The sequence below is a fragment of the Clupea harengus genome, chromosome 12 (genome assembly GCF_900700415.2).
Source record: "Clupea harengus chromosome 12, Ch_v2.0.2, whole genome shotgun sequence".
Classification (NCBI taxonomy): Eukaryota; Metazoa; Chordata; class Actinopteri; order Clupeiformes; family Clupeidae; genus Clupea; species Clupea harengus.
The window spans coordinates 25,995,082-26,012,958 of record NC_045163.1 but is presented as its reverse complement, the minus strand read 5'-3'; the positions used below and the strand labels follow the sequence as shown (position 1 = coordinate 26,012,958).

Sequence of the window (17,877 nt, the reverse complement as noted above, 5' to 3'; positions counted from 1 at the left end):
AAATAAATATACGGTTGATAAACGACCTAGGCATGCCTGCATACCGTAGTGATCTCTCTAGTCGTCTAGACTCAATGCCACTTTAGAGAATCTCCTTGTCCCCCATCTTAAGTTCCCGAACCATTAGTCACATATGACCCCCGCCCCCCCCCCCCCCCCCTCCCCGTGGGGTCCCTCGTGATGAACATCCACTCCTCTCACCAAGCCTTCCATCACGTCTGCCCACAACACAAAGCTGCTTTTCAGAGAAACCCGCTGTGCTGCACGGGTAGGTTAAAAGGGTTCTGTAGTAGCAGCCCCGGTTCTGTGGAAGACTTTGTTCTCCTGGTGTGTGTTCTCGTGCAGGGGCCTTCAGTCTGTCTCGCCCTCACCACCATCCATCCTCGGCTGTTTGTGCTTCCTCTCGAAGAATCCAAGCTGGTGAAACAACCACCACATCATTTATACCAAATATGTTCTTCAGTTACCAACTGAGTTTCAACATGAAGATGCTTCAGAAAAAAAGACATAGCCTCAAAACCAAAGTCTATAACAGCAACATCACAGATTAACTACCCATCATAAAGGAGCTTGGATAAGTGTTCATAAACTGCAGGAATATCCTCCCTTCTCCACGCAATTGCATACCGTCCACAGTGTTGCTGTGACAACAGCCAGAAGAAGCAGACCGCCAAGCACACTTCCCACGATTACAACGAAGGGCACGTCCAGTTTCACTCCAGATTTGACGAGGGTCACCTTCACCTTTGCAGAGAGAATGAGAAGTATCTTACAGACCATCCACTGACAAACAACAACAGCCCCCCCCTCACTGTCAGACCTGAGCATAGTACTGAACACAAATAGTATATGATGATGTCATTGATAAGAGTAAGATTAAAGATGGTATAATGTCTTCTGATGGGTCATGGTCACCCTTATTCTCACAGGGCTACACATAACTAAGTTACTTATGCTCTGGCAGAAAGGCAGACAGCTAGTTGAAATTCACTTCACAAGGCTGTCCTAGCCGCAGGCTCTCCTACTCTTAAAAGCTACTCCCAACTCCACAAGAGCACCACTGAACTTTCCTGAACCTTCACTGCGGAACTTTCACAGCCCATTTCTGAGCACCTTCTGCACTAAACGTTGGAATCGTTTAGAACTTTCAAAATCAGTTAATGTCTCATTGTTCCAACCCACCCGTAAAAAACAAGATTTCCCTACAATAATCTAGACATTTATTGTACGAACCCCCCCCCCCCCCCCCCCCAGGTTGTATAAAAGACATACGTCATACAGTTGTATAAAATATGTATGGTCCTGTGGGAGTTGGTCTCCCTAGTCAGAGATGTTTGCTGGTGTACCTTGCGGTGTTTATCTGTAATCACTAGCAGATCTGGCATGTCGGTCTCTACATCAGCACTCACACTCAGAGACACGGCCTGAAACGATGCCTGTAAGCAGCAGAAGAACACAGTCGTGTATACTGGTGCACTCGCTGCAGAGTAGATACAAACACACGTCTCATTTCTTTTCACGAATTACTCCATTTAAACTATTTTAAAAATAATCATTGAAATTTTAAATAATACCATCACGCTGTAGGCTGCCCATGCTGAAAAGTATTTGAGAGAAATAACACTGCAGTTAAATTCGGCGTAAAAGATTAACATACTAAAGCAAAGGTGCTGTTCCATATCCGTGTTGTGACGTTTACAGAATAATGACTCCTGATCGTCATGTTTTTGAGGAGACATGTCACTGACTGGCATTTTGAGGTGTTACAGTCCTGTGAATAGAGAAAGACTGTATGAGCTAAATCCTTTAAATATACTTTACAAAACATTGTTATCTATGAACACTTACAATTTGTTATACAATAGTAGTATCCATTACTCATAACAGCATCCCAGTTCCAGTATCCCCTGACATGCAAACACACTATATTTCACCATCTCCAATTCAACCGATACTGTGTACTAGTTCAGAAAGACTTCTTTGTTTAATGAGGTCCGAGGCTGAGTGCTGTTCATGTAATGGCTAGGACTGGGGCCCACTCTACTGATATCTGATATAGCGTGAATACTAAATAAGCAACAGCTTTATTTCCTCCCCCACACACACACACACACAGAGATACACAAACACACACCAGGCTCTCAATGCCCTTGAAGGACTCTTTGATGAAGGTGGGTGAATGGAGAGTCCTGCCTGTCTTCAGTGAGTTGACCACCTCATTCACATCACAGCGCACATTACCAGACTGAGGGGGGAAAAAAACAATTGTTACGCACCACTGTGGTTTACAAACTGACTGGAAAGATGTATGATTTTAACACACGCGACCTTTTGAGTACAAAGAAATGTGATTCATGTTATACAGACAGAAATGCCAGCGGTACAATACTAACTGTGTGGTGTTTATTCGTATCTGGTTCTATTCAGAATATAGTGGCACAGCCGTGGGTTTCTACTTCCACTGCTTATCACATAGGCCGTTTACAGTGTAAGAAAATGTATACTTCCAGAGAAAATATCCTTGGCAATGCCGAACATTACTCATTAACTGACTGTGGCCCATTCTCTGCGTGTGTATGGAGAATAACTTACGGGTGCTGGTGTCACCCCAGTCAGAGAGAATAAAGGGTTCCCCCAAACTGTGCTCATTGGCAGAGAGATGGTGAGGTAGACCAGGCTGATGGGGAGGTTCCCTGTGGAGACCTTTTGGCAGAAATACCACAGAGACCCTTATTCAGGTTACTGGGCTTATCTTGCATGCAAAGTTCATGGGCTCTTTTTAAAGGTGTGAAAAGGTTTCACAAGTCAAGTGAAAATGGCATACATTATTTTTGTGTTTACTCATATCTTATTAGTCTTTGTTCCAATAACAAATTATGATATATATTTTAGATGTATAGATTTCTATATCAAATTCTATATCAAATTATAGATGTAAACATTATTGAAACATTATTCTTCTTAACACTCAATATAGCTTCATAGAAGCGTCCCTTACCTTCAGCATGAAGTTAAATTCTGGGCCAATGTCTTCCTCGCTTCTAATTTTACTCCTAATTTTGTACGCTTTGTCAACCATGTAAAAGGCAACATCAGCTGCCCTGACAAGAACAAAAGAAGAAACCGAGGGTCAGTTACATTCCTGCACTCCTCGCTATCAAGGTTTATATAGATAGAAGTTAGCGTTCTCTGACGTCAAAACACTTTGTCAGCTGGGATAACCATGTGATTAATACATTCATACTTGATTAAAGTCAGAGTTTCATATTTCTCCATCAGTTACAGTCTTGCATTCCTCGCTATCCTCGCTCTGGCTTCATTTGAGCATGGTGCGAATAAGACCAGCCTCGCTTCACCGAAGATTGCATTGCTTCAACAATTTTATGACTGAATGATTATCAGAAATGGTCATTGTGTGGTAAGATGTGTGTCGGTTGGCATCATAGTCGGATGAGAATGATCTCCGAGTCGTACTGCACTCGTGTGTGTGGTGTGGGCGATGTGTGGGTGAAGTGTGGGTGATGTGCGGGTGATGTGTGGGCGATGTGTGGGTGATGTGAGGGCGATGTGTGATATGTTGTCATACCTGGTGAGGATGATCTCCGAGTCGTACTGCACTCATGTGTGTGTGGTGTGGGCGATGTGTGGGTGATGTGTGACATGTTGTCATACCTGGTGAGAATGATCTCAGAGTCGTACTGCACTGGAATGGAAAGAGTGGCTTCATTATCTGTGGGAGTTTCCTCTTTTCCATCACTGTAACAGGGCAGATAGCACAACCTTGAAGAGGACCTTGGCACTTGTAGTTTTCACACCTGCATACTGGTAGCAAGCTATACTAATTAGTAATTGTAGTATAGATTATACGATCTGAGAGCTTTGAGTCATATCTTTCCTAAGTCTAATTTACAACCTCACAAGGCGTTATAGAATCTAACTCTGAGTATGTGATTGGCGATTAGCCAATTAGCCATTAGCCTACAGGTTAATTCTGCTGACCTAGCATGCTTTACCAAGATATGGATATCAGATAAACTGGCCAAGATATCAGTGTGTATGAATGGGTATGTAGTATAGAGGAGGGCTGTACCTTTGGGCCTCAAAGGTGACTTGGGCCTCCCTCAGAAGCTGATCAGTATTAAAATCAAAAATAATCTCGAATGTTACCTGTTGACAACAAGAGTTGGAGTCAGACCACAAAGCGCAAACACACACATGCTTGCGCACACACACGCACGCACACACACACACACACAGGGCGAGAGATAGAGATAGAGAGACATACAGGCACACACAAGCATCTAATGGGAGTCACACCGTCTGGTGTTTCCTAAGGGCAGGGGAGCCCACTTGGCAGGACAGGCTTTGAGATCTCCCCGTAGAAGTACATTTCACCTCAGTGGCATTATTCTGAAATATAACACACACACACACACACACACACACTGTAATATTTCAACAAATATAGTCGAACAAATTGCCAATATCATATATTAATATATTATAAGTTAGTTATGTGTATATGTTATATAAGTTAGTTACGGGCTGTGTGACGGAGGAGTAGAAGAGGTTCTTGGAGTAGGAGGCAGTGACTCTGGCGTTGTAGGCGTTCTCCATCTTGTTGGTCACTGACACGGTGAAAGACAGTCTCCTGTTCTTCTGACTCACCAACATGGGAGAGGAACTGACATGCACACAGACATTATCTACACAGGACTGCAATTGCTGTCGCCACACACAGTCGACCATACACTAAACACACACACAGCGTAACATACACTAAACACACACAGTAGACCATACACTAAACACACACACGGCGTAACATACACTAAACACACACACAGCGTAACATACCCTAAACACACACAGTAGACCATACACTAAATACACACACGGCGTAACATACACTAAACACACACAGTAGACCATACAGTAAACACACACGGCGTAACATACACTAAACACACACACGGTGTAACATACACTAAACACACACACAGTAGACCATACACTAAACACACACACGGCGTAACATACACTAAACACACACACAGTAGACCATACACTAAACACACACACGGCGTAACATACACTACACACACACACGGCGTAACATACACTAAACACACACACGGCGTAACATACACTAAACACACACACAGTAGACCATACACTAAACACACACGGCGTAACATACACTAAACACAAACAGCGTAACATACACTACACACACACACGGCGTAACATACACTACACACACACGGCGTAACATACACTAAACACACACGGCGTAACATACACTAAACACACACAGTAGACCATACACTACACACACACAGCGTAACATACACTAAACACACACAGTAGACCATACACTAAACACACACGGCGTAACATACACTAAACACACACACGGCGTAACATACACTAAACACAAACAGTAGACCATACACTAAACACACACACGACGTAACATACACTAAACACACACACGACGTAACATACACTAAACACACACAGTAGACCATACACTACACACACACACGGCGTAACATACACTAAACACACACGGCGTAACATACACTAAACACACACACGGCGTAACATACACTAAACACACACACGGCGTAACATACACTAAACACACACAGTAGACCATACACTACACACACACGGCGTAACATACACTACACACACACACGGCGTAACATACACTACACACACACACAGTAGACCATACACTAAACACACACACGGCGTAACATACACTAAACACACACAGTCGATCATACACTAAACACAAACAGCGTAACATACACTACACACACACACGGCGTAACATACACTAAACACACACACGGCGTAACATACACTAAACACACACACGGCGTAACATACACTAAACACACACACAGTAGACCATACACTAAACACACACACGGCGTAACATACACTAAACACACACACGGCGTAACATACACTAAACACACACACGGCGTAACATACACTAAACACACACGGCGTAACATACACTACACACACACACGGCGTAACATACACTAAACACACACAGTAGACCATACACTAAACACACACACGGCGTAACATACACTACACACACACAGGAGACCATACACTAAACACACACACGGCGTAACATACACTAAACACACACACAGCGTAACATACACTAAACACACACAGTAGACCATACACTAAACACACACACGGCGTAACATACACTAAACACACACAGTAGACCATACACTAAACATACACAGTAGACCATACACTAAACACACACAGTAGACCATACACTAAACACACACGGTAGACCATACACTAAACACACACACGGCGTAACATACACTAAACACACACACGGCGTAACATACACTAAACACACACACGGCGTAACATACACTAAACACACACAGTAGACCATACACTAAACACACACACAGCGTAACATTCAGATGTCTACCTTGACTGGTCTGCAGTCCTCTTCACACTCAGCTGCAAGTCGCTCACACACACATCATCTGTGCCACAATCCTTTGAAAATGGGATCTGAAAAAAAAAGTAGAAAGTAATCCTATTGGATTTGAAGCTCATGTTATCTAGTTAAACTAATGAAATTCACTTCAATGAGTCTGACTTAAAGTCATAAAACCGATACTATTCAACAATACCCACCAATATCAGGTCTTCTATTGTCCTGTACTCAAGTTTTAAGACACTTACAAAGACGTCCCATGCAGTTGTGCTGAAAGCATCTAAAGCTGGGTTTGAATCTGGTTCTCGGAGGGCAATGTCCACTCGCAGAGCAAAGAACCTCATCACATCAGAAGAATCCTTCAGGACAGAGACCGAGGTTAGTCCATTTACCTGCTTTAGCAGCTAACAATGAGTCCTTCAGGACAGAGACCGAGGTTAGTCCATTTACCTGCTTTAGCAGCTAACAATGAGTCCTTCAGGACAGAGAGCGAGGTTAGTCCATTTACCTGCTTTAGCAGCTAACAATGAGTCCTTCAGGACAGAGAGCGAGGTTAGTCCATTTACCTGCTTTAGCAGCTAACAATGAGTCCTTCAGGACAGAGAGCGAGGTTAGTCCATTTACCTGCTTTAGCAGCTAACAATGCAGCTAGTCAGTTTATTTCAAAAAAGAGATTCAAGGGGAATCAATGATAACAAAAAGCTAAATCATAGCATCAATAATTATTTCCTAAGAAAAAAACAACATACAGAATTACCTGCAAATAAACAATGTGATCCTCATACTGTGGCTGAGTGCAAATATTACACACACACACACACACACACACACATATACATATATATATGCAGTTTATATATAAGGCAAATATTACACACTACAACATCAGTTTAGACTTGTGAGTTTTCAATGAGAGAAACATGACAGCACCTAGTGCTGCTTACCTGCACGTAAACGCTGTGATCCTCACACTGTGGCTGTGCGCTGACGCTGAGGTCTTTCTGAAGGGTGCGCTCTGAGTTACTGAACTGGCCCCTGGAGCTGACTCTGGAGGACTGCAGGTCCGCATCCAGGGTCACCGTGTACGTGATGGCTATAAAAACATTTAGAGATAAGAGAAAGTGTTCAAATCAGCCGTTTTGAAAGGTTTCTAAAAGTTCTGTAAATATTCTGTAACATTTCAGTGTTAAAGTATGTCACAATTATTATTATTTTCTTTCTTTCTTTCTTTTAGTCTTTGGCGAGTGCTGCTTGCAGTCAGTGTAAGGAGCGAGAGTGGCGGCCTACCCACGGGTCCCACGAGCGCAGTGGGCCTGAACTGTGCAGTGAAGCACACCTTAGCCGTGAAACAGGACGCCAACCTCCCCCGTGAAGAGCAGGTTTTATTCAGGATGCTGACTCTGTCTGGTGTACAGGAGACCTCGGCAGTCACCACGGCGATTCCCCGAGACCTACCACAACATAAACACAGCTCACAGAACGAGGACCTACCACAACACAAACACAGCTCTGTCATAACGAGGGCCGCCTGGATCACGGTCGCATTTGTGAGGGTAGGAATAGGAACAGTAAGGGCACGGTAACTCATGGCTTAAGAATTCATTTTTTTCAAACTTCTTGGGTGGCTAGACGTCCGTACAGAACTCTACAGATCGCTTCTACCCCCTCATGTTTTGTGGTTATTTTTTATTTTTTTACTATTTAATTGATGCTGATGCTGGTAACACAAGACTGATGCTGCAGACAGTAAAGGCACTCACAATAATATGTTCCCATGTCAAACAAATTAGCAACTTATGAACAAATCAGTACCATTGAGCACGGAATGCCCTGGCATTCTGGGATATCTTGGATTCTGACATGTCTGTCATCGCTTGTTTCTCACACATTGCTCCAGATTGGTCTAGGATTTGTTGGACATGAGAAAAGACATTTCACAGTGATTTATTTTCTTTACAGTTCAGAGGTAATGAATCAGATTTGAGACAGACCTCAGATACAACTTTGAGACAAAACAGGGAGCCTCGCGAATCACTAACAAATTAATCACTTAAAGAGGAATTTTGGGCCAGACTCACCAGAGCTGCACCGCCTTCCCATAAGCCCCCACCGAGATGTCAGGGATGGTGTCTCCATTCAGGTCTCCACTGCCATCTAGAGAGCGTCCGAAGTACTGCATCCCAGGGTCCACCTTCAGTCCAGCAATTCTCTACAACACCCAAGCTCAAGATTTAACTCCTAGCACTGAAACATTCTCTTTGCTCACCACAGTGAAAGGTTTACATATCACTGGGATATTTGAAGAGGTCCACACAACTACAGTGTACCATTATACTGACTTCCTTGTTTTGAACAAATTCCCCCACCTGTGGTCTGTTGCTTTCAATAAAGTGCTCTATCTAAGTATGGCATAGTAATCACATCAGTGTTTCGATTCGATGACAAGAAGAATTAATGTATAAGGTATAATTAATATATTATCAGATGCTATGTCAACCTGTGAGTGTTGCAGTCGGACGGTGGTCTTGTCTCCGAAGTAGACGTATACGACTCCGCGGCTGTTGTCCTCCAGAGGTGCTCCTACCACAACGTCACTGAAGCCGTCCAGGTTGAGGTCGGGCACAGCAGAGATGGCCATGCCAAAGCGGGCGTTCTCCACCGCTGAGGGGCCCTCCAGGAAGCCCTGGTCACTCAGAATCCCCTGACATGATTTGGATGCAGGTATTTCATGTATCATTAATCTGTAGTACACTCCATTAGTAATCTAGAAATCTAAAATTGACCAAATATTACCTGCGAGGTTCATAACTATAATATCCCTGACATAGTTATTAAACTATAATATTCCTTAATATCCTAGTAGTTTCTCAAAAACACAACCTTCCAGCTTTAATTAGATCTTGGGTGATGATTAATTAGATCTTGGGTGACCTCTTACTCACATCGGTGACGGCGAACAAGTACACCTTCCCTCTCTCCTTCTTCTCCTCGCTCATAAACATGGGCGCTCCCACCAGCAGCACGTCGGTCACACCATCTTTATTCACATCGAGAGGGCAGAGCACACTGCCGAAGTACGAGCCGATCTACAGAAGAAGCACAAGTTCAAACAGATTGTCCCAAAACAACCAGATCACCACATGTCAGCACATGTCAGCACATCACCACGTCAACCGCCAATCTACAAAAGAAGCACACATGGTTACACGTTGGCCACCACCAGTCATTCTGTGACCCGTAGTTTATTTAGAAACATAATGCAAATTTTGAAGGTGGAGTTTCAACCCTAACTATAACCCCAAAATAACCTAACCCTAACCCTAATCTTCCAGTCCCATCCCTTAACCTAACCTTAACCCTAAACCTATGTCCTCAACCTAACATCCTCCAAATGTATTCCAACCATACCGGCGCCACCCTTCCAAGCTGTGGGCACCAACCCACAATCCCAACCCTGAGTAGTCCTTGGCTCTATTCACCACACTTTAACACCACTCCATACGTTTTTAAAGGTTACTCTCCATTACTTACAGGCATTCCAGTACTCTTTCTGACACCAACACACCTACAGCCACACCTACATCCACCCCAAACCTTAGACCATAGACCCTTTTCAAACAGATAAACAGCCTTCACTCATGCAGTGCTTTAAGGACACTGAAGAAGAGAGTCCCCAACAGAACATTCTGTGGTTTAAACTGTGAAATGCTGCTATACATTCCCCTACATCTTTCCCTTCAGCCACAGCCAATATACAAAACACAAATCCAGTCAGTTGAAACTACCGTAAAAATAGGAAGTATTAGTTACTATTCATGTTTACGTCCAGTGTCTGAATCAGGGAAGCAAATATACATTGTACTCAGGCAGTGTAGTGACAGTAGTAGTGACCTTACCTGAGTTCCCCTCTGTGTGTCTCTGATGGAGGCCTGTCCTGTGCTGTCCACTGTGTACACCACAACCAGGCCCGTGTGGTTGGCCCGTGGGGCTCCTGCAACTAAGTACTCAGTGCTGCCGTGCCTCAGGGATGTCACCGAGTAGCCTGTGTGGATAGCAGAAGAAATATACCAAATATTGTTACTAGACTAAGATGGCCGTGCCTCAGGGATGTCACCGAGTAGCCTGTGTGGAGAGCAGAAGAAATATACCAAAGATTGTTACTAGACTAAGATAGCCGTGTCTCAGGAGAAATACACCAAAGGTTGTTACTAGACTAAGATGGCCGTGCCTCAGGGATGTCACGGAGTAGCCTGTGTGGATAACAGAGGAAGGGAACTTAAGAAGAAATACACCAAAGGTTGTTACTAGACTAAGATTGCAATGCCTCGGAGATGTCACTGATTAGCCTGGTTAAATGACTCACTAGCAATCTGCCATTTAGAACTCAAAGAAAACAGTTTTGCAGATAATGCGAACGGACGGATCCCTATTATCAGACTACTTACCAAGGTAGGCACTGTGATTCTTGTTGTCCAGGATGTTCTCGAAAGCTTTTTCAGGCAAAACATCGAAATTCTGTCCTTTTTGATGAACAACCGTTCCACTCCACCCATACGCTCCCACTGCTCCCAGCATCACCACATCCTACAACCACCACACCAATAACCCCTTAAAAACAACCATAAACTATGTATGTATTTAAAGATATGTAAATATAGATAGCTACCTCATACTAAGTAGAAATATAGTAATTCTTTAAAAAGCAGAAACTTTTTTTGTTTTGTAAGTCATTTCTGAAAGTTCTTTCTGAACTCTTAGCTTCAGATTGCTAGCATTTGTTGTACAAGTGAGGATAGGAAAGAAGAGATGTGCTAAGCTAAAGCTAAAGCTCAAGTGCTTTAGTGTGTCTGCATGCTCGGTTGCGTGTTAACCTGCTCAAGCGCTTTAGTGTGTAAGTGCTTGAGTGAAAGCTGAAACCTTGCTGGTCTGGTGAGCGCTGAAGCCAGCTTGGGCAAACTCCATCTGGAAATCTTCACCTTTGCCAGTTCCTGCAATAAGAGAACTTTGGTGGTAACTCGCATACAACCAAACCTTATTTCTAATCCATGCATATGAACAGCAAAACTGAGACACTTTGCCGAAACAGCAAAAACAAACATACAGTAACACCGACCCTCTATATTGAAAATGCGATCTCCCAGAGTTGCTGCTATCTCCAGGAGAGCTTCTTCTGCCGCTACATGAAAGTAGTGCCGCTCCGTTGGGGCGCTGGCTATGGACTCCATCTCCGTGATTAGAGTTTTGGGGTCTATATTGTTCCTGCTGTAGTAGCCGAGGACCTTTAAAAGCAAGGGACACAGAAGCGTGAACACACGGACTCTCCAAAACTAAGAAACTGTCCTGTCATTGCAACTGCCGAGGGTGATACCTGCAAGAACACACATTCATTTCCTAACACTGCATGCTTTAAATACTGATGTTGTTTTTACTGTAGAGATACATGTATGATGAATTCATTTTGAATATGTGAATTGTATGAACTCAAACGCTTTATGCACTTCATATAGTGTTGTACTTGTGTGTACATCTGGGGTATTGTTTCACTGTATTTCACGTAAACTTTCTTGCTATGAAAGAGAAGTTCTTGTGCATTACACAAGGTATCTTGACAAGCAGGGTGACAAGCAGAATTTTTGCAGAGTGCATGCCTGTGCAAAATATATGCAAAAATACCTATATTGAATATTATATTGCATATCTAACTAGTCATTAAGTTACACTATATCCAATGCACCTTCTTATATCATTCATTCAGTTCATATAGAATATATCAGACTCACAGCAATGCTAAAGCGGGTGATCCTCTCTTTTTCACACGCGGCAATCACTTGGTCTCGTATGACTATATCATTAGACTCCCCATCAGACACCACCACCATCACTTTACTGGCACCTGGACGACCTCCAGACTGAGGGAGGAACGCATATTCACTGCAACACACACACACACACACACACACACACACACACACACACACACACACATACACACACAGTCCCTCATAGGGAACGAGAGAGAAAGAGAGGAGACTGAAAACAATCTATATATTGATATAGAGCATTATCGCAAAATTGTCAATTATAATTTCCAAATATATATAAGTGGTATCAAAGATATACCTGGCAAAGCGAATGGCTGAGAATGTGTTGGTCCTGTCCCCCCGTTTCTGGTCCATATTTGACACGGCAGCAAGCATGGATTCTTTACTTCCATAAGAGTTGAACCGGAATTCAAAGGATGTGTCTACTGCATACTGCATAACGCTGACCTAAATACATGCAACGGTAATGTGATGTTTTGTATCTTTATATCATATATATATATATCAATTCAACAGTATTTAAATGACTTAACTTGCCTGAGTTTTATCAGGTCCAATTTCCAGATTTTCTAGCAGTTTCCTGAGGAATGCGATGACTGGTTGCCATGGATATATGCTGTCTGATCCGTCCAGGACAATCATCAAGTCCACTGGCCCACAGTCTGTTAATTAATGGACAAAAACGTAAAATCTGATTTCAAACTAGTAGCCTCCCCAACTTCCACTATTATCCTGAGAATAAAGAGGAAAGTAAATTATGTATGCAGTAATACCAGAGGTTTTGTCCACAAAAAAAAAAAAAAATGCATGGTAGTTCATAGGAGCTCATAGCTAATTAATGTTTGTTATAAATAATGTAATGTTTGTACAAATGCATCAGTGCAGAGTAAAGCAAGGAACAATAAAAATACAAATGTGTTAACAGGACAATAAATAAACACCTCATGTTGCCATTGTGCTTTGAATAAATAACATAATTCAAAATCCCAAGCTGATAGGCAGAACACTCAGTAGATCATCAGTAATTTCACTGGGTAGATTAGATAGTGGAGGGATATTAATCTCACTGGATACATTAGATAGTGGAGGGATATTAATCTCACTGGGTAGATTAGATAGTAGAGGGATATTAATCTCTCTGGATACATTAGATAGTGGAGGGATATTAATCTCACTGGGTAGATTAGATAGTCGAGGGAAGTTAATCTCACTGGGTAGATTAGATAGTGGAGGGATATTAATCTCACTGGGTAGATTAGATAGTAGAGGGATATTAATCTCTCTGGATACATTAGATAGTGGAGGGATATTAATCTCACTGGATACATTAGATAGTGGAGGGATATTAATCTCACTGGGTAGATTAGATAGTGGAGGGATATTAATCTCACTGGGTAGATTAGATAGTCGAGGGAAGTTAATCTCACTGGGTAGATTAGATAGTGGAGGGATATTAATCTCACTGGGTAGATTAGATAGTGGTCTATATTGTGGAGGGAAATACAAAAGGCTCTTACTCAGACGGACAGGAACAAAAGCGTGAAGCGAACTGAAATGAGAGCTGACTTCAACGCAGACTCCTGGGAGGAAGAAGTGACTCCCACACCTCTGGGCCCAGAGTGGCCCGCATGTCTAAGGGAACACACAGGGAACACACAGATTAGCAGTGACATCACAGGGAACACACAGATTAGCAGTGACTCCACAGGGAACACACAGATTAGCAGTGACTCCACAGGGAACACACAGATTAGCAGTGACTCCACAGGGAACACACAGATTAGCAGTGACATCACAGGGAACACACAGATTAGCAGTGACATCACAGGGAACACACAGATTAGCAGTGACTCCACAGGGAACATACAGGTTAGTAGTGACATCACAGGGAACACACAGATTAGGAGTGACATCACAGGGAACACACAGATTAGCAGTGACTCCACAGGGAACACACAGATTAGCAGTGACTCCACAGGGAACACACAGATTAGCAGTGACTCCACAGGGAACACACAGCTAAGCAGTGACATCACAGGGAACACACAGATTAGCAGTGACTCCACAGGGAACATACAGGTTAGTAGTGACATCACAGGGAACACACAGATTAGGAGTGACATCACAGGGAACACACAGATTAGGAGTGACATCACAGGGAACACACAGATTAGGAGTGACATCACAGGGAACACACAGATTAGGAGTGACATCACAGGGAACATACAGATTAGTAGTGACATCACAGGGAACATACAGGTTAGTAGTGACATCACAGGGAACACACAGATTAGGAGTGACATCACAGGGAACACACAGATTAGTAGTGACATCACAGGGAACACACAGATTAGTAGTGACTCACACACCTCCCACATGGAACACACCGTTAGGACAGATTAGTAGTGCTGTTCGAGGAAACTACAGAGACTAGGCAACTAGAAAAAACAAGACTAGATACATTTGTGTATTTGAGTATACAATAATGTATATGATAGTTTATAGAATACATTTTAGTTATTTTGTATATAATTTATAATTTAATTATAGCTTGTAATTTATTTTATACAAAAATTTGAAAGTGGTTCAAAGCTAGCTAGCATACCGTCACTGAACATTTTCAATCAGTCCGTTCATTCATTTATTCATTCATTCATTCATTGGTAATGGATGCTTGTTTCCACAGACATTACCATGAAAGTCTCATGTGTGAGGTGAGTTAGCATCGAGCCCAGGCTCATGTTAACATTAATGTTCTCCACATCTGAGATGGTGACTGAATCTGAAATGGGAAAGAAGGTTTATACACTTTGTTAAACTAATCAAAGGCAGGGCTACAAATGCTAATTTCAAGTTAGCATAGATTCAACCAAAAAGGAGCATATCATCCATTTAGAGGAATTTGTTAAAATGTTCTTGTTCCCAAATATAGCCATCTTACTTCGCAAATTCAGCCTCTCACAGCTGGATCCTGGACCTGTGATGTCACACTTGTAAATGTCCCCTTTCCTGTTGCCTGGGCTTCCACTCCAGGGAGATCCCACCAACAACCTAGAAGACAGTACCAATAACACACACACACACACAAAATATTGGTTCTCACGCGCAAATCCAACAACCAAGAGGAGTACTGGCCGGTGCACGCGAGAAACAAAACAAAAGCTTCCAGTTTCTGCTTTTCAAGTGCTGGAGGACACACATGCTCTCAAACGTTTACTGTGAGTTGAATTCTACTCGCGTGAAACCACCTAATTTTTGACAATTTGTGGGCGGTAAACAAGTAAGACACAATGACATAATGGAGCTTTAACAAACCCAACAGACTTGTTGCATACATACAACAGGTTGGCACTGATAAAGGCTACCTAACTGGTATATTTTGGCAGTATATTTGGCAAAGTTATGCTGTAAAATCTCTCCAAACCGGACCACAAAACTATATAGTGGATAACCTGGGGAGCTAGTGGGAACACAAGTATTTATCTCTCCTTCATGACCACACCATCACAACAAGGAATTTCAATATGTTGTACAAACTCGCTACCTACAAAAACATACCATTTTTGAAATGTAAAAACAGAACGTTGTTTAAATGTTTTTACTATTGCTTCAGAAGATGAGACTTTTTTGGCAGACCTTGGAAATGTGTGTTGAATGAGTGGGTTGGAGGCAGTGTCATCACTGGTTCATTGTCAGCCTTGAATTCAAAGAGGTTTGTCTGTCCCAGGATCTGGTTTATTTAACCAACACAGTGAACTGTGACGTCTGTGTAATGATTCAGTGTTCCTGGGAAGAAAGAGTGGGGGTTCCTAGGAACCTTTTGAGGGTCTCTGATGATGTGCCATATCCTTGTTTGGGTCCCCTGGATCTGAGCCTCAATGTGTGTCTGTGTGTGTGTGTGTGTGTGCGTGTGCGTGTGTCTGTGTGTGTGCTTGTGTGTGTGTGTGTATGTATCTTGATCAGAGTTGCTATTGGGCTCTAGCCTTTGAAGATAAAGCAATAAAAACAGATCCGGTGTTACCAGTGTACTGCTGCTTGCCAGCATTACTGATAAACACACACTGCGAGGGAAGATGAGTGCATATAGCATTTCTTGTCGTCAAACTTACACATGTATTCTCATCACACAGCTTGTCTTGGCAGGAGCGTTGAGGCTGTGTGTGTGTGTGTGTGTGTGTGTGTGTGTGTGTGTGTGTGTGTGTTTGCGTGTGTGTGTGCATGTGTGTGATGTGACTTCATCTAAAGGGGACACACACAGTAGGCCTGGGAATAGATACACACACACAGCAGGGTTCCTTCAGTTCAAAAGAACTTCATTATTTTTAACTTTGCTTCTTCCTTGTGTTTAATAAACTACACAATGCTTATAGGGCATCAATCCAACATCTAGACAAATAAATCCTGGATGTCCGTCACACCAATTGATTTCATTTTAGTATATTTTAGAAACACACACACACACACACACACACACACACACACACACACACACACACACACACAAACACACACAAACAGTACATACAAGCATAAGTACAGAGGCCATACCATTTCCCCTGGTGGTTGGTGAACTGCTGAACGGTGTAACCAAACTCCTCCTGCGCCGGCCCAGAGAACACTTTGGCTCCTGTGGTCCCTACATTAAAACTCTGGCCCTGTGGAATCAACCAGCCTGCAAGGAGAAGAGGTTACGTTAAATACGCATACTTAATATATTATAAAATAAATACTGCCCGTAAACAAAAGATACATTTGTTTGTGTTTGTATTTGTGTGCCCCCTGTGATTTGGCTACGCATATTTCATCAAAAATGTCTTTTTTTTGTCATTATGAGTTAGTGACATGTGCTTCATCAAGTAGAGCCCGGGGCGACACCCTCTGCGTGGGGATGCAATCAAGTCCCTGGCCGAAAAAATATATAACACGAAAACAGACATACGCAAACCGGCCCGCTTAAGTGATGGAGTCAGAGATATGACATAATCAGATAGAATGGGTGGAAGTGGAACTGGGATTCAAGTTCTGGCATCGACTGTATCAGAGATCGCCAAAATCTCAACAAGCCGCAGCACGAGGCTGTGCTCCAGTAATGAGCATGAGGCGAGGACATGTCCGTTAAATACGCATATAAATATATTATAAAATACATATTAATTAAATATGCCTTGCCCAGTGTGGAATCAACCAGCCCGCCACAAAAGTCAAATTACGGTCAAATACATTTACACATGTAATGCATTGAAGAGATATTTGATATAACCTTCTGGCAGTGACGGAACAAACAAACAAAAACAAAGCATCAGATATATTGAGCCCCATGTCACTGCATCTTTTGAGTCTGTAAACAAGTGCAAGGCTCTAATATTGGAAATATATGAGTATTAGTGCTCATTCATACATCTTTTCCAGAGAAGTGGACAGACATTTCAGCACCCTCGACAGTGCAAATTGATTAGTGGAGTAACTTTCTGTTGGCTCTGGGTTTGTTATCAAATCAATATATTTTCACATCCTAGGTCATCCTAGGACACTTGCATACTTCAACTGTGAAATAGG

At 42.6% G+C, this 17,877-nt stretch overlaps 3 protein-coding genes across 3 annotated transcripts in view; all 3 read right to left on the bottom strand.

Annotated features, from left to right (window-relative positions):
- Positions 1-185: 185 nt before the first annotated feature.
- Positions 186-3,079, bottom strand: LOC116222778 (integrin alpha-2-like). Its single transcript, XM_031577463.2, has 7 exons — positions 2,999-3,079; positions 2,593-2,703; positions 2,135-2,245; positions 1,658-1,771; positions 1,347-1,436; positions 628-744; positions 186-417 (listed from the first exon to the last, which is right to left on the bottom strand). The coding sequence occupies exons 1-7, from the start codon at positions 3,077-3,079 to the stop codon at positions 352-354; spliced, it is 690 nt and encodes a 229-aa protein (XP_031433323.2). The 3' UTR covers positions 186-351.
- Positions 3,080-4,283: 1,204 nt separating this feature from the next.
- Positions 4,284-8,370, bottom strand: LOC116222991 (integrin alpha-2-like). The gene is made up of 7 exons (XM_031578460.2): positions 8,312-8,370; positions 7,787-7,950; positions 7,444-7,592; positions 6,748-6,858; positions 6,488-6,573; positions 4,543-4,684; positions 4,284-4,410 (listed from the first exon to the last, which is right to left on the bottom strand). Exons 1-7 carry the CDS (start codon positions 8,368-8,370, stop codon positions 4,312-4,314), a joined length of 810 nt encoding a protein of 269 aa, XP_031434320.1. The 3' UTR covers positions 4,284-4,311.
- The window catches only part of LOC105894591 (integrin alpha-2-like), a 14,027-nt gene continuing 3,556 nt past the window's right edge, over positions 7,407-17,877 (bottom strand). Inside the window, exons 2-15 of the mRNA XM_031578459.2 lie at positions 16,870-16,993; positions 15,263-15,372; positions 15,015-15,103; positions 13,839-13,953; positions 12,859-12,983; positions 12,620-12,768; positions 12,280-12,430; positions 11,613-11,778; positions 11,417-11,487; positions 10,945-11,083; positions 10,396-10,541; positions 9,442-9,585; positions 8,997-9,200; positions 7,407-8,708 (exon numbers count right to left, since the gene is read on the bottom strand). Of these exons, the coding sequence (XP_031434319.1) occupies positions 8,574-8,708; positions 8,997-9,200; positions 9,442-9,585; positions 10,396-10,541; positions 10,945-11,083; positions 11,417-11,487; positions 11,613-11,778; positions 12,280-12,430; positions 12,620-12,768; positions 12,859-12,983; positions 13,839-13,953; positions 15,015-15,103; positions 15,263-15,372; positions 16,870-16,993 (1,868 nt within the window). The 3' untranslated portion in view covers positions 7,407-8,573. The remainder of the gene's footprint in view (positions 8,709-8,996; positions 9,201-9,441; positions 9,586-10,395; positions 10,542-10,944; positions 11,084-11,416; positions 11,488-11,612; positions 11,779-12,279; positions 12,431-12,619; positions 12,769-12,858; positions 12,984-13,838; positions 13,954-15,014; positions 15,104-15,262; positions 15,373-16,869; positions 16,994-17,877) is intronic.